This window comes from Myodes glareolus, chromosome 9, assembly GCF_982192425.1.
Source record: "Myodes glareolus chromosome 9, mMyoGla1.1, whole genome shotgun sequence".
NCBI lineage: Eukaryota > Metazoa > Chordata > Mammalia > Rodentia > Cricetidae > Myodes > Myodes glareolus.
In genome coordinates, this window is record NC_142034.1 from 3437956 (window position 1) to 3451839 (window position 13884).

At 54.1% G+C, this 13884-nt stretch overlaps 1 protein-coding gene across 2 annotated transcripts; it reads right to left on the minus strand.

Annotated features, from left to right (window-relative positions):
* Nucleotides 1-2440: 2440 nt before the first annotated feature.
* Nucleotides 2441-7396, minus strand: Enpp7 (ectonucleotide pyrophosphatase/phosphodiesterase 7). Of its 2 annotated transcripts, XM_048451802.3 has the most exons (6): nt 7273-7396; nt 6592-6840; nt 6175-6320; nt 4233-4859; nt 3479-3698; nt 2441-3261 (listed from the first exon to the last, which is right to left on the minus strand). In XM_048451802.3, the coding sequence occupies exons 2-6, from the start codon at nt 6830-6832 to the stop codon at nt 3182-3184; spliced, it is 1314 nt and encodes a 437-aa protein (XP_048307759.2). In that variant the 5' UTR covers nt 6833-6840; nt 7273-7396; the 3' UTR covers nt 2441-3181. The 2 variants fall into 2 exon arrangements, with proteins under 2 accessions (XP_048307759.2, XP_048307758.2); XM_048451801.3 differs by lacking the exon at nt 7273-7396 and having other exon boundaries at nt 6592-6889.
* Nucleotides 7397-13884: the final 6488 nt, after the last annotated feature.

The window sequence follows — 13884 nt, forward strand, 5'->3', positions numbered from 1 at the left end:
ATGAGTTGACACCATGAGGGAAGTGGGGGTAGGCTTTGGTAAGGTGGGGAGGCTGAGTCCATGCCTGCCTAGTCCAGAGTTTGACAGCCTGCTTGCAACCAAGAGTCAGCTTCTGGAAGCTTCTTGTCAAAACAGGTCTGGGGAGGAGATGAAGCAGAGATGAGGTCAGAGGGGACCGAACCCACTGGGAAGGTCCCAGAGAGCCAGCTCCCCTGGTTCTCGTGACTCCCAACTGGATCTTGGAGAATATAGTCAAATACATGCAGAGTGTTTGGGGGGATGGCTGTGGAGGCTCTGGACTAGGTGAATCCAGTCTGTGGTCCTGTGAATGTCGTGCACCTAGGATAGTAATGAATTCTGCTCAACCCGGAATCCTAAACTATACTCAAAATGCGAGATTTGTCTCTGATTTTTTCCTTGGGTAACTTGACTACCCGTGAATGCACTGTGTTGTGATGTTAAAAGTTTGAGTCTAGACCCGCTTCTGCTGGAGGGTGAGTGGGAAGGGGCCGCTTCTCCAGGCCTGGCTCTGGAGGGCACACAGCTTGGGATGGAGAGGAAATGTGGCCTCCCGTTCTTCGGGCAGACTCTCCCGAGGCAGTGGACGGCTCCTTTCCCCGTGGCAAGTGTGGGTGGAACCTTTGAAGAACGGGCCTGTGGGCAGGGATCCCAGCGTTTAGGTATTGCTGGGTCTGCTCTCAGCTGCCAGCGCTTCCCTGAAGTGGCCTCGTGTTGGGTGGCCGCGTGGGAGAATTTACACTTCGAGAATGGGCAGGCACTGCGCATCCGGACCGTCGCTTCTTTCTTTTTATCTAGAGAGTTTTGCAGACACGCTGCAGGACCATCTGCTAAGGGGAAAAGTCCTCTGTGAACGCGAAACGCCTAATCTGTCTTGCTTCGGCCTCCTTGCCTGAGAGTTTGAGTCTTGATGTCTGTGGTGCCCACTCCTTGGCATGACGAAGAACAAGGCCACGGGCATGTTCTTCAGACTCCAGCTTGGTGGAATGTCACCACCTCCCTGCCTGTGTGGGGACCAGAACCTCCGGAAGCAGGTTTGGAAATGCCGACATGTAGACTCAGCTCTGTAACTAGTGCCCTGGGCTCTGACTTCAACGTCTTTATCTCTAAAAGGAATCTGGGTGCAAAGATGTTTGGGGTCACTTCTAGTTCCAGCATCCTAACCCCCCTCCCGCCCGGATGCTGGTCATGTCTTCTCAGTGAGAGACTGGTCCTCATCTCTCCTCGTTTTTGCTCTCTGACAAGGGACTCTAATCTGGTCCCTTGGTCTGACCAGCTGTCACTCTCCTGATGAGTCTTACGTGTGAACTGCCAGCCCAAGCCACACTGGGTATTAGGGTTCTGAGTACACAGTGTTGATCTGCTATGGCTTCAAGTCGATGCCTCACAGGCATGGGGGATGGGTGTGGATCGACACCTGAGTCCCTTGGCCCTCCCCAGCATCTTTGCATTGAGGGTGCCTCTGCCCACTATGGTACCCGAACCTCAGTCCACCCTTCATCTGTCTTTTCTTATCTCCTGCACCCAGGGTCTGCTTCCATTCGGAATGCTCAGTCTCCTGAGTTGTCCTCAGCTTGTCATCCTTAGATCACCTCTACCCTTGCCTGCTTCAGTGTCTTGCTTGGCTTTGGAATGACCATCTTGTCTGGCCTTGGATTGAACGTCTTGCCTGGCCCTGGACTGAGTGTCTTGCCTGGCCCTGGATTGAATGTCTTGCTTGGCTCTGGAATGGGCTGTCTTACCTGGCTCTGGAATGGGCTGTCTTGCCTGGCCCTGAGTTGAGTGTCTTGCCTGGCCCTGGATTGAATGTCTTGCCTGGCCCTGGACTGAGTGTTTTGCCTGACCCTGGACTGAGTGTCTGGCCTGACCCTGGACTCTGAGTGTCTTTCCTGGCTCTGAAATGAGTGTCTTGCCTGACCCTGGACTGGCTGTCTTGCCAGGCCCTGGATTGAATGTCTTGCCTGGCCCTGGACTGGGTGTCTTGAGTCTGGCCCTAAACTGAGTGTCTTGCCTGGCCCTGGACTGAGTGTCTTGTCTGGCCTAGACTGACCTAACCTCACTGACTTTGTGCTTCTGTCCCAGGTCCGAGCCCCACTCCACCCTGCACACACCCTCCCTTGGGTGCTCCACCCTGCACACACCCTCCCTTGCACGCAGGCATCTTGCACACACCCCCTTCCAGCCCACTGGTTTCTCTCACGTTCAGGATCTGGCTAAGCCCTGTGTCCTGGGACTCCCTGTCCCATCTTGTACTGGGCACGGCTATCTCTCAGCCTCTCACCCCAGTCCACCCCCACCCCCAGAGCAGCCCTCACCTGCCTCTGCCCGAGGCCATCCTCTTTCTGCCACCATCCCCAAGGGCACTGGCATGGGCTCGCTGAGCACGGTCGCTTCTCGTGCCCCGAAGTTACAAACACCAGAGTTAGGACCACTTTTCCTTTTCTTTCTTTTTTTCTTTTTCTTGTTGTGGTTCTGAGGATGAGTCCAGGCCCCTGTGCATGTGGCCAGGGGCTCTACCCCATAGCACCAGCCCAGCCTGGATGGTCATATTCACTGTGCGCCTTGAGCCCCAGCCCCACCAGCCTGGCATGGAGTAGACTCCTGTTTTGTTACTAGAAGAAGTGAATGGCTTTCTTCCGCTCCAGGCAAGGGCTGTGACTGCATGGGACAGGGAAGCAGGGTGGTCTTGTCACTTGTCATGCTGGGATGTCCTCAGAGTGAGATTGGCTCCCGAGGCATTCTGGAACCAGACAGCCTTGCAGTCCTTCTCAAGCCGGCCCTGTGTGAGGGTGGGGGTCCTCTCCACTGCAGCTCTGGGTGATGGCAGGAAGGAGTAGCTGACTTTGGGTGGAGGCATCTGGAGGGTCATGCGGACGGGATCTGGTGGCCTGTCTGCTTTGTAGAGATGTCCTCCAAGCCTGTGCTGGAAGGGACCTCAAGAGTGGTTCTCTGGCTGCCAGGCTGATGGGGGTCACCAGCGTGGTGGAATCCAGAAGCTATATTCTGGCTACTGTACTAGAGTGGGGAGTGGGTGAAGTGGGGGAGAGGAAGGGCAGAGGGCAGGGAGGTGTCCTTCAGACTGAGAAGTAGGAAGCAGAGTCTTGGCTTCATCCTTTGAGCCTCCTCTGCCTTCTGGGCCTCTGAACTTGACTGAGTGGTGGTGTTATGTATTGGCCAGAACCGTCAGGATCCCCAGCAACATCACCATCAAGTGGAGGCGACCACCGAGTGGGGGAGCAGAGCCTAGGAAGGGCAGAAGGCTCAGTGAGAGATGGACAGGATTGTGGATATTGACTCCACAGGCTTCTGGAGGACCAGGGGCCCCAGCTGTCTCCACAAACTCCCAGGCTTCTCTCTACAATCCCCTTGGGGTGTGTACGGTGGCCTGGTTATGGGCTTGCAAGCTCATGGGTGTGCACACGCCAGCATGGGCCCCAGAGGAGGGGTGTCCCTGCCTCACCTGATTGGAGTATGGGTTGCAGGGTGCCAGGATGCCCATCGTTGGGCTCGGGCACAATGCCAAGCAGCTGGCACATGAGCTCGTACACGTGGATGCTCTCAAAAGGCTCCACCTCCAGGCCTGCCTTGAAGCTGGGACCCACAGCCCGGAAGATGGTCTTCATATCCATGTCTTGGTTGTCGAAACCATGCTCACCCTTGTTGAACTGGACGTTCACTCTCTGCGGGGAGGAGCGAGGATTCTGGGTCATGAGTGGGGAGCACACTGTCCCCAGTACCTCCTTACCAGTCTTTCCCTGCTCCCCCATGGGTTGGCACCTGTGTGGGTGGATGACCTTAGGAAAAGTTTACCATGTGTGGTAAGATGGCTTCTAGATTCCTATGAATTCTGACACCCCAAAGATGGAGTCTCAGTGAATAACTGTGGATCATGTGAAGACCCTATGGTACTGAGTGGGATAGAGATATTAGCCTGCGTTCATGGTTCAGGCTATGTGCCCATTTGTGCCACATATAGGATTCTTTGGTATGGGCTCTATGTTCTGTTCTTTCCCCATGATCCATGCCACCCTTGAGCCTGGGCTTCCCACACTTTATCCGAAGGTTGTGCGCACATGTGCGCGCGCACATACATACATGCAACACATACTCCTGCTGCATAGTGCTGAGTGTGTCCCATGGGTGGCTGACACCCACTAGGGGATAGATAGATAGAATCAGGGTGCCACCCACAAGCCATGAAGCAGCCCACTGACCCCATGGATGACGTAGCCAAGGTCACTGTACATGAGCAGGGACGTGATCCTTGAGTTGTTGGCGTAGTGGAAGCTCTTGGGGAAATCTTCCTTCTTGTACACGTGCAGCCTGGGGTGGACATCCTTGAGGATATCATACACCTTGTCCAGCATCCCTTCCTTGGGGATCAGCATCCCATTGGGCCCGTAGTCTAAGAGCTCAAACTCGATGTCCTTGAAGGTGAAGTTGGGGAATTTGTGGAACTCCACCAAGTCGCTGGCTTTCTGGTTGACTGTTGTCATGCCATGGTCTGATGTGATGATCAGGTTGAGGCTGTCTGAGAGGCTGTGGCGCTCGATGCTGTCCCGGAGGTATCCCACAGTCCTGTCGACCTGCTCCACCATGGCCTTCCTCTCCTGGGACTCAGGGCCGTATCTGTGGCCAGTGGAGTCTGGCTCCCCAAAGTAGAGAGTGACTAGGGACGCATCCTCCTCTGTGAACCACTTCATCACGGTGTCCACATTTTCCCTCCACTCCGTCTCGTTTTTGTAATTGTGGAAGACTCCTTCCTTCCGGCTCATGGTCACGGCCTCGCCTTGGTAGGTGACATTCCCGCCAGGGTAGAAGAAGGAGCCAGTTTTTAAGCCCTGCAGGGTGAAGTAGTGTAAGCTTCACGACTTCTGCCTTGTCTTTCCCCCTCGCCCATGCCTGCCTGCTTCTCTCTGCGCTCCCTCATCCGCCTTTGCCCGCTGCCCTGAGGCCTTTTGCTTCCTGAAATGGACCTTTTTTTCACAGATCAGGAGCAGGGACAGTCCATCTAGAGGACAAGCACCCAGTGTTGTGGAACCCTAACTGAGACTGTAGATGGGAAATGTCCCCTCGCCGCCGCGAGGCTCAGCTGTCCTGTGGCCTCCATTCATTGTCTTCTCCTCCATCCATCTTGTTACAGCCACCTGCTCACTCACCTTCCCATTAACCCTCGCTGCCCATTCTGTCTGTCCATCGAACCCCCTGTTAACATGGGTCCAAGGTTCCTGTTCAGTTTCTCCTCCCCTACTCCCTCATTTTTTCCTCTCCTCATCAGGGGAGGCTGAGTTTTCACTTTCATTTTTGGCTCTGGAGCTGGAGGACCGAGAGCCACAGGACAGGAAGCGGCACCTGGGTAGAAACATGGGCCCGTGGGCTGAGGGGTGTTCCTGCCTACCAGGAAACCCTCCCTTTGGCATGCATCACTGACTAGAAGCCTCCCTTGAAGAATCCCCTGGGGCAATGCGAATCGGGGCCACCCTTCTCTCACGGTGCACCTGCCTGTTTAATCTTTGGCCCTTTCGCATCCAGATGCCCGGTGGGACTGGATAAAGACTGGATAAAGAGATAAAGATTCTTGGCTCAACGTTTCCTTAGTGAGTCAGTTAGCTACCCAGAGTCAGTGAGTTCCTCCTCTCCGGTGCCAAAGGACCTGAGGGCGAGACCTGCCTCCCCTCCCCCACCCCTCCTCTCCCTTCTCCTTTCTCTCCTCCATCCCTCCTACATTTTCTTCTTCCTTCCCGCTTTCCTCCCCTTGCCTACTCCTTTTCTCCCTCCTTCCTTCTTTCCCTGCCCCCTCCTCTCCTTCCTTCCTTGATAGGGTCTTGCACAACCCAGACTGGCCTCAGACTCACTGTGAAGCCAAGGACAACCTTGACTCCCGATCCTCCTGCAGGTGTACACCACCACACCTGGCTCTCTGCAGGGCTGAGGCCAGAACCCAGAGCTTCCTGCATGCAGGGCAAGCCCTCTGCCAGCCCAGCTACACCCTTCGTCCTGGTCTCCCTGGAGACCGTAGCTGAGCCTGGGATGGCTGCCTGCACGGTCCTCAGGGGTTCACTGAGCAGCTTCCTATGCTGGAAGGCAGGATGCCTGTGCCTGCTGTGGACTCCCCATGGCCGTGGCCTCAGTTTCCCCGTGGGCGGGCTGTCTTACTTGCCTCTGGGCTGTGATCCAGATGGGTATGCTGCCGTTGTCCCACCAGCTCGTGATACCCAGCGTGGTGTGGTAGGGCCACCTCACCTTGGTGGTGGTGTTGTAGAACATGTTGTGAACCACCCCATGGTTCTCAATGTATTTGCCTGGGAGGGGAAGTAGAGGGCAGGACATGTGTGTGTGGAGCAAGCCTGGGGAAGGCTTGGGAGCCCACAGTCGCCTGAAAGCCCTATGGCGTACCACCCCCAGGGACACCAAAGGAGACTCCTCAAGGGCCCCTGTGTGGACTCTGGATCCTGCTGGAGGCCCCCTCCTCAGAGCAATGACCTCTCACTTTTGACCAGGGTGCCTCCCATTTGCCCCGTGATGTCCCAGGCTCTTTCTATTCCCAAGCCCCGTCCCAAGGCTGGCACTCACCAGTGACCAGTGTAAAGTGGCAGGGGCTGGTCAGGGTGACAAAGGCGGGTGTCATGTACCGCGCCTTCACCCCTTCTTGAGCCATGGCGTCCAGGTTAGGGGTGTCCACGTCTTGGTCATAGTCCCAGCGGAAGCCATCAAAGGACACGAGGAGTAACTTGTGTGGCTTTTGGAGAGGCGCCCCTGTCCCACAAGCCAGGATAGCCAGAGCCACGGCGAGGAGAAACGCCGGGTGTTCCATGATAGGCCCTCGGATGAAAAGGCACACAGACAGCTCAGGCCAGGAGTGGAGCAAAGTCCCAGGGTCAGCCAGGGCTCTTATCCTGTGCATCTCCAGAGATGGGCTGTCACTAGTCTAGACTTTGCACATGAGGGTTGTGTGAGCCTGGCATGGCCTCTATCTCTAATGGAGTCCCCGGTTCCTTCTCCCTCTGCCTTCACCCTCCGGTGTCCTTCTCGTGGAGGAGGGGGCGCTATGTCTCAGAGCCTGGAAGTTTGGATCTCATGGGGAACTTCCCTCCACCCTGGTCTTCACAGCAGCTCCCAGCTCCTCCAATCTCAGAGGACACCCAGCTAGGGGCAGAGTGGGCGGGCCTCTGTCTTAGGGTTCTATCGCTGCGAAGAGATGCCATGGCCATGAAAACACTAATAAAGGAAAACATTTAGTTGAGACTGACTTACAGTTCAGAGGTTTAGACCATTATCGCCATGGAAGAAAACATGGTGACACACAGGCAGACATGGCGCCAGAGAGGGACCAAGAGATCTCCATATGGATCAGCAGACACTGGGAGGACAGAATGAGCCACTGGGCCAGACCTGAGCTTCTGAAACCTCAAAGTCCACCCCCAGTGACACACTTCCTCCAACAGGAAGGCCAGACCTTCAATAACGCCACTCCCTATGAGCCTATGGGGCCTTTTTCATTCAGACCACCGCAGCCTCCTCTCCAACCACTGATGCTAGAAGGCCTGGTGGTGGGGTGGGGGGGGCGGGGGGAGTGTCCTTAGCAGAGCTGGGTGAGGGTCTGTGGAATTAGCTTCTCAGGCCCAGGTCTACACAGACCCCAAGGATAATAGCCTTGCTCAGAGGGCATCCCAGCCTGGGCCCCGCTTCCCTCCCTGGTATCGTTAGGAGCTCTGAGTAGGGCAAGTCAGACACAGTTGGAAGGGTGGCAGAGGTGAGGGGGTGGATTGCGGAGTCAGACGCAGTGGGAGTGAGGGGTGGATGTGCAAGGTGTGTGGGTTTGGCAGAAAGAAAAGGAAGGGGACACTTGGGCGAGGCAGGAGGTAAACTCTCTGAACTGCAGATCCACCAGCGCCCTTCCTGCTGGTCCCTGCTCCACACAGACACAGCCAGCCAGTGATGACTTTGCATGTGACACAGAAGCCGCAGGAAGCCTCTACTGAGGTGCAACCTGGCACCCTCAGGACACGGGCTCCCTCTTCTCGAACCTGCAGAGACACACTTTCTGATTCCTCCTGGAGGCAGAGGATCTCAAGTTTACAAGACGCGAAGGACTCGGAACTGTGCTCAGAGCTGTGGGCTGACACCTGTGTAGGGCGGGCACAAGTGAGCATTGACTGAGGGGGGGCTGTGGGCTGCTGACAAGAGCACCCACAGGTTTCTGGTTCACTAGCATCCGGGCACAGCCCTGAAGGCTCCTCGGAGGACACTGCCATTTGCTGGGGCCTAAAGGATGCAGTAGGTAGACAGGAAGGCTTCCTGCAAGGGGGTGGACATGAAGGTGAGGGAGTTTCCTGGGCTAGAAGGTGGGGCGGGGTGGGCCTCCAAGGGAGTGAGGACCGTGGAGGGGTCAGGGCCTTATACTGGGCAGAATGTTCAAATTATAGATAAATACTCTTAGAATACGTGCTCTTCAGTGGCAAGACGATGACAAAGAAGACCCCCGCATCCCAGCAACCTATGCAGTGAGGTTTGGCCATGTGATCTCATCCTGACCAGTGGGATGGAAGCAGCAGTCACTTGCTAGGTCTCAGCCTCTTGCTAGAGTTCTGCTTAGCTCTGCCCTGATAACTAATTATTTTTTTCTTCTCTTGAGCCTCTGACCCGGGATGTGTTGATCTTTCTGGGATGGAAGGAGGAAGATGTGTGTGTGGCCTCTTGCCTTCAGTTGCTCTCAGTCCTTCCACAACCTGGCTGTGTATCTTCCCTGTTCCGTTCAGGCCTGACTGCTTCTTCACTCACAGCCCTAAGAAGCTGGGGGCGTTTCCACCTTACAAGGTCTTACTTAGCTGCCTGTCTAGGCCAGAAGAGGGCATTGACTCCCTCGGGACTGGGGTTACTGATGGTTGTGAACTAGCGTGTGGGTGCTGGGAACTGAAACCCCCAGTATCTGCAGGAGCAACAGATGCCCTGAGCTGCAGAGCCAACTCTCCAGTCCAGTTCTAAATAAAAGTTTTTTTTTGTTTTTTTTTTTTAAAAAAAAACAGGCTCTTGATGTGGGAGAATTGTCTGTATTCTGTCAATAATATTTTAATAAAACGCTGATTGGCCAGGCAGGCAGTATAGGCGGGAAAGCCAGACAGGAAGTAGGGGTGGAGCAAAGAGACTGGTAGTATTCTGGAAGCAGAAGCTCCCTCTCCCACTCCTGCGCAGACCACCGAAGAGGCAACATGTAAGCTGTCACACTGAGAAAGGTACTGAGCCCATGTGGCTAACATAGATAACATAGATAAGGGGTAACATAAGTTATAAGAGCTAATAAGTAGCCTGACCTAATGGGCCAATCAGTTTATAACCTTATGGAGTCCTGTGTGTGATTTTCTTTGGGGTATGCCGGTTGTGGGGTACCGGGTGGGACAGAAACCCCAACAAGCCGGCCCTCATGTTACAGGCTCTCATATATCCCAGGCTGGCCTTGAATCCACTATGTATCTGGGATGACAGTGAACTCCTGATCCTCTTGCCTCTGCCTTCCACATGCTAGGATGACAGACACACACCAACACCCTGCCTTCCACATGCTAGGATGGTGGACATGCACCAACACCCTGCCTTCCACATGCTAGGATGGTGGACACGCACCAACACCCTGCCTTCCACATGCTAGGATGGTGGACACGCACCAACAGGTACAGTTTATGTGGTCCCGGGACTTGAACCCAGGGTTTCCTGCATGCGAGGCCAGCACTTTACTAACTGAGCTACATTCCAAGCCATGTAAAATGTCATGTTGTAGGAGTTTTTGGGTTTAGAGAAGTAGTAGGAAAGGCATGAGGGAGACCCACACTCCCTGTCTCTCTCCTGACACCCCTGTACTGTGGTGTGTTTGTGGTCTGGGAGCTGCACTGCTGAGTCAGGCTAGCAACCCAGGTCTGTGCTTTATTGAGGTTTTCCTAATTTGTACTCAGTGTTCTTTATCCCATCCTGGACCCCAGGGCATCTCACGGGCACATCTCCTCCCTCCTCCTGCGGTCCTTAGGCTTCCTGGGAGTGACCTTGGCAACCGGCCAAGGCTGTTGTAGGATTGCAGCATCGCTCTTGAGAGGAAAGCGAGATCATAGCACATGGAGGAAGCACACGGACACCAGTGTGTGTCTATCACATCTATCCACCTCTGTCCCAGACACAGCATCCCCGCAGGCTCCGTTTCAACCACATGATCAAAGGTCACCACCATGTATGTACCTGCCCTGTGTGTGCACCTGTGTGACATGTGCGTCTCACCCAAATGATCAAAGGCCACCACCATGCATGTACCTGCCCTGTGTGTGCACCTGTGTGACATGTGCGTCTCACCCAAATGATCAAAGGTCACCACTATGTATGTACCTGCCCTGTGTGTCCACCTGTGTGACATGTGTGTGTGTGTACTTGTGCCTCTGACTGGCATGCATGTTTGTTTACACATTTACATTCATGCATGTATCCATTCACATGCATGTCATATGTATATCTGCCTGTATGTATGTGTGTGTGCATGAATGTTTATACATGCATATATGTGTATAACTGGGTGTGCATGTATCTCACATATGTACATAAAGAACACACATTTATACATACTTGATGCAAAAATCTCACCTCAAAGGGGGTAAGAGGTGTTTACTCTGGAGTCAAATGTGAGTGACCGTGGCTTATATTGTCATTTTCCGTTGTGGAAGCAGCTTCTTCACATTTTTATAGTAACAGACAAAGAAAGTCATAAATGAAGATGCTTTTAAAACACATTGTAGGTACGCCAGATGGGGACTAGGCACAGCAAAGCCGAGAGAGTTTTTGGGTTGGTGGGAGCAAGTGATCTGCTAAGTGAACATCCTCCAAAATGTCAGACCTGCCACAGAGGTGGGCTAAAGATAGCCCAAGGTGGATTGTGATTAGGCTCTGAACCCCAACCGTGCAACCTTTCCACATCTCTGGTTCTAACCACTCAGACTGCAGATGTGGTTTCTTCCCAAGAATTCTTGTTCACAAGAGAGATATATATGTACATATATGTAAACATGAGCATGCACCTAGACATTCACACAAATGCATGCTTACACGTGCTTTACATATATGTACATATATATATGTAATATTTGTATATTGGTTGTTCAGGACAGAGTTTCTCTATGTAGCCCTAGCTGTCCTGAAACTCACTCTGTAGACCAGGCTGACCTCAAACTCACAGAGATCCTCCTGCCTCTGCCTCCCAAGTGCTGGGATTAAAGGCGTGCACCACCATATGTGTGTATATGTATTTATATACGCATGTCCCATGTGTATGTGCATAAATGTCTGATATATGAGTGTATTTGTGTGTGTGTGTGCGTGTGCTGAGCACTTCCTCACCCTGGAGCTCCCAAGCCCAGGTTCTTCATGCTCACCCACTCCTCCCCAGCCTCTCAGACTCAGGCATGTCATGTTTAGAGACCAGATCTGGGTCTGCTCTGCTCTTTGCCTCCAGCAATGGCATGGACGTCAGGGATCTGCTCTTGTGGCCAGACCTTCAGCTCAGTCAGCAGGTGTGAGGCTGGAGGAGCAGGGCTCTGCGCTACTCTGGGCGTGGCATTCACGGCACACTGTCCTGGGGGCAGGGGGCGTTTGCTGAGCACACTCGGGAGCTCAGACACACTTCTCCTTTTCTTCTGAGGACACTCTTGGTGTTCTGAGACTTGATCCCAGAAACCCTTGGTCTGGGGCTGGGTAGAACAGACACCAGCATGAGTGACAACTGTCCTGGGCTCAGGCCTGGAGGACCACTCTCTGCTGATGGCTCTGCGGTGCTGTCCTTTGCGGGCTCAGTTACTCAGGCAGCACCGTATTCTCTTCAGTAGACCGTGCGAGTGAATGACCAATCGTGTCTCCCCGCAGGAGCGGCACGGTCTCCAGCTCCTGGTTCAAGGCCTGACACGTGGCAGACATCCAGTAGAGGATGCTCCCCTGGTTCTGCAGACCGTGCGAGTGAATGACCAATCGTGTCTCCCTGCAGGAGCGGCACGGTCTCCAGCTCCTGGTTCAAGGCCTGACACGTGGCAGACATCCAGTAGAGGATGCTCCCCTGGTTCTGCACAGCGTCAAGGTGACCCCATCTGGACTGCTTTGATCTTTGCTTCTCTGGTGTAGTTGGGTTGGTGCTGCTAGGGATGCTGGTGCCCTAGAAACACCTAGAGACACCTTAGAGGCATACTGGATACCTCTCCAGACTCCCCAGACTCCCAATCCTCTGACCTCTGGGCTGTTATGGCTGACAGTTTGCTTTAGGGCATGGAGGTGGTAAAGCAGACCGTGTAACATAGCTGGAGTAGAAATCCCCCATTGGAGGGAAACAGGATCATGAAGACCTAGACTCTGAGACATGGCTGAGTCCCCAAGACAAATCCCATGTTTTTCCAGACAGGGTCTAGGACATGCTGTCACTTCCAATGTCCTGGCGCGAGTTGCTATGGTGCACAGGGTGTTATCAATGACTGTTACTCATACTTCCGGGACAGGAGTCTGCGGACAGCAGGGGCTAGCAGGGGCAGCAGGTCCCAGTCTATCACTCTGCTCTTGGGACCACCCGGTCCTCAGAAGGGATGTGATCTTATGGCCAGGGTATTGGTGGAGAGACGCTTGGGTGGAGAGGCACGGTGGTCCTGGGTGGCGGTTGCTCCGGGTGGTCCCACTCAAAGCCAGCGACCTTGTGGATTCGAGAAAGCCAGGCTCCTCTCTGCCCATGCACCATCCAGGCTAGTTGTCCCTCTGCAGGTGTCTGTTCCTACTGCATCTGGCTTCTGTGGCCAGAGCCCTGAAGGTGGCCTGTTGATTGCCAGGCACTCGCTGACCTTTGTACTGTGGGCTTTTATTAGTGGCCTCCCCTCTTTATCAGCTGCCTGCCTTTTATTGCTTCTGATGGGCTGTGTCTCAGCCGCTGCTGCCTCTCCTCCCGGATAAATGAGGATTAATATCTTAACAGGATTATGTGCTGTGGGCTCACTGTCTACCCAGGGATGTGGGGTGCTTCCTCCTCCCTTCACTGTCTTCACCTGCCCCAGGCCTTCCTGGCTGGTTTACAGCAAGCACAACCAGTTAGGGCACCCACGCTTGGTGGGGTGTGTATGGGTGGCTCATTGTTTCTGACTCTGGGATGTGAGTGTGTGGGAGGGATGGGTGTGTGTGGGAGGGATGGGTGTGTGTGGGAGGGATGGGTGTGTGTGTGTGGGAGGGATGGGTGTGTGGAGGGATGGGGTGTGGGAGGGATGGGTGTGTTTTGGAGGAATGGATGTGTGTTTGGGAGGGATGAGTGTGTGGGGGAATGGGTGTGTGTGGGAGGAATGGGGGTTTGGGAGGGATGGGTGTGTCGGGGGGATGTGTATGTGTGTGTGTGTGTGTGTGTGTGTGTGTGTGTGTGTGGGATGGGGGTGTGTTTGGGAGGGATAGTGGTGCGGGAGAATTGTCTGTATTCTGTCAATCATATTTTAAATAAACGCTGACTGGCCAGGCAGGAAGTATAGGCGGGTCAACCAGACAGGAAGTAGAGGCGGGGCGATGAGAACAGGAGTATTCTAGAAAGCAGGAAGCTCCCTCTGTAGTTCTGCCCAGACCACCGGAGAGGCAAGATGTAAGCTGTCCCTCTGAGAAAGGTACTGAGCTGTGTGGCTAACATAGATAAAAATAATGGGCTAACATAAGTTATAAGAGCTAATAAGTAGCCTGAGCTAATGGGCCAATCAGTTTATAATCTTATGGAGTCCTCTGTGTGACTTTTTTGGGGGCTTGCTGGTTGTGGGGTACCGGGCGGGACAGATACCCCAACAAGCAGACCCCTTTATGTTACAGGATGGGGTGTGTGGGAGAAATGGGGGT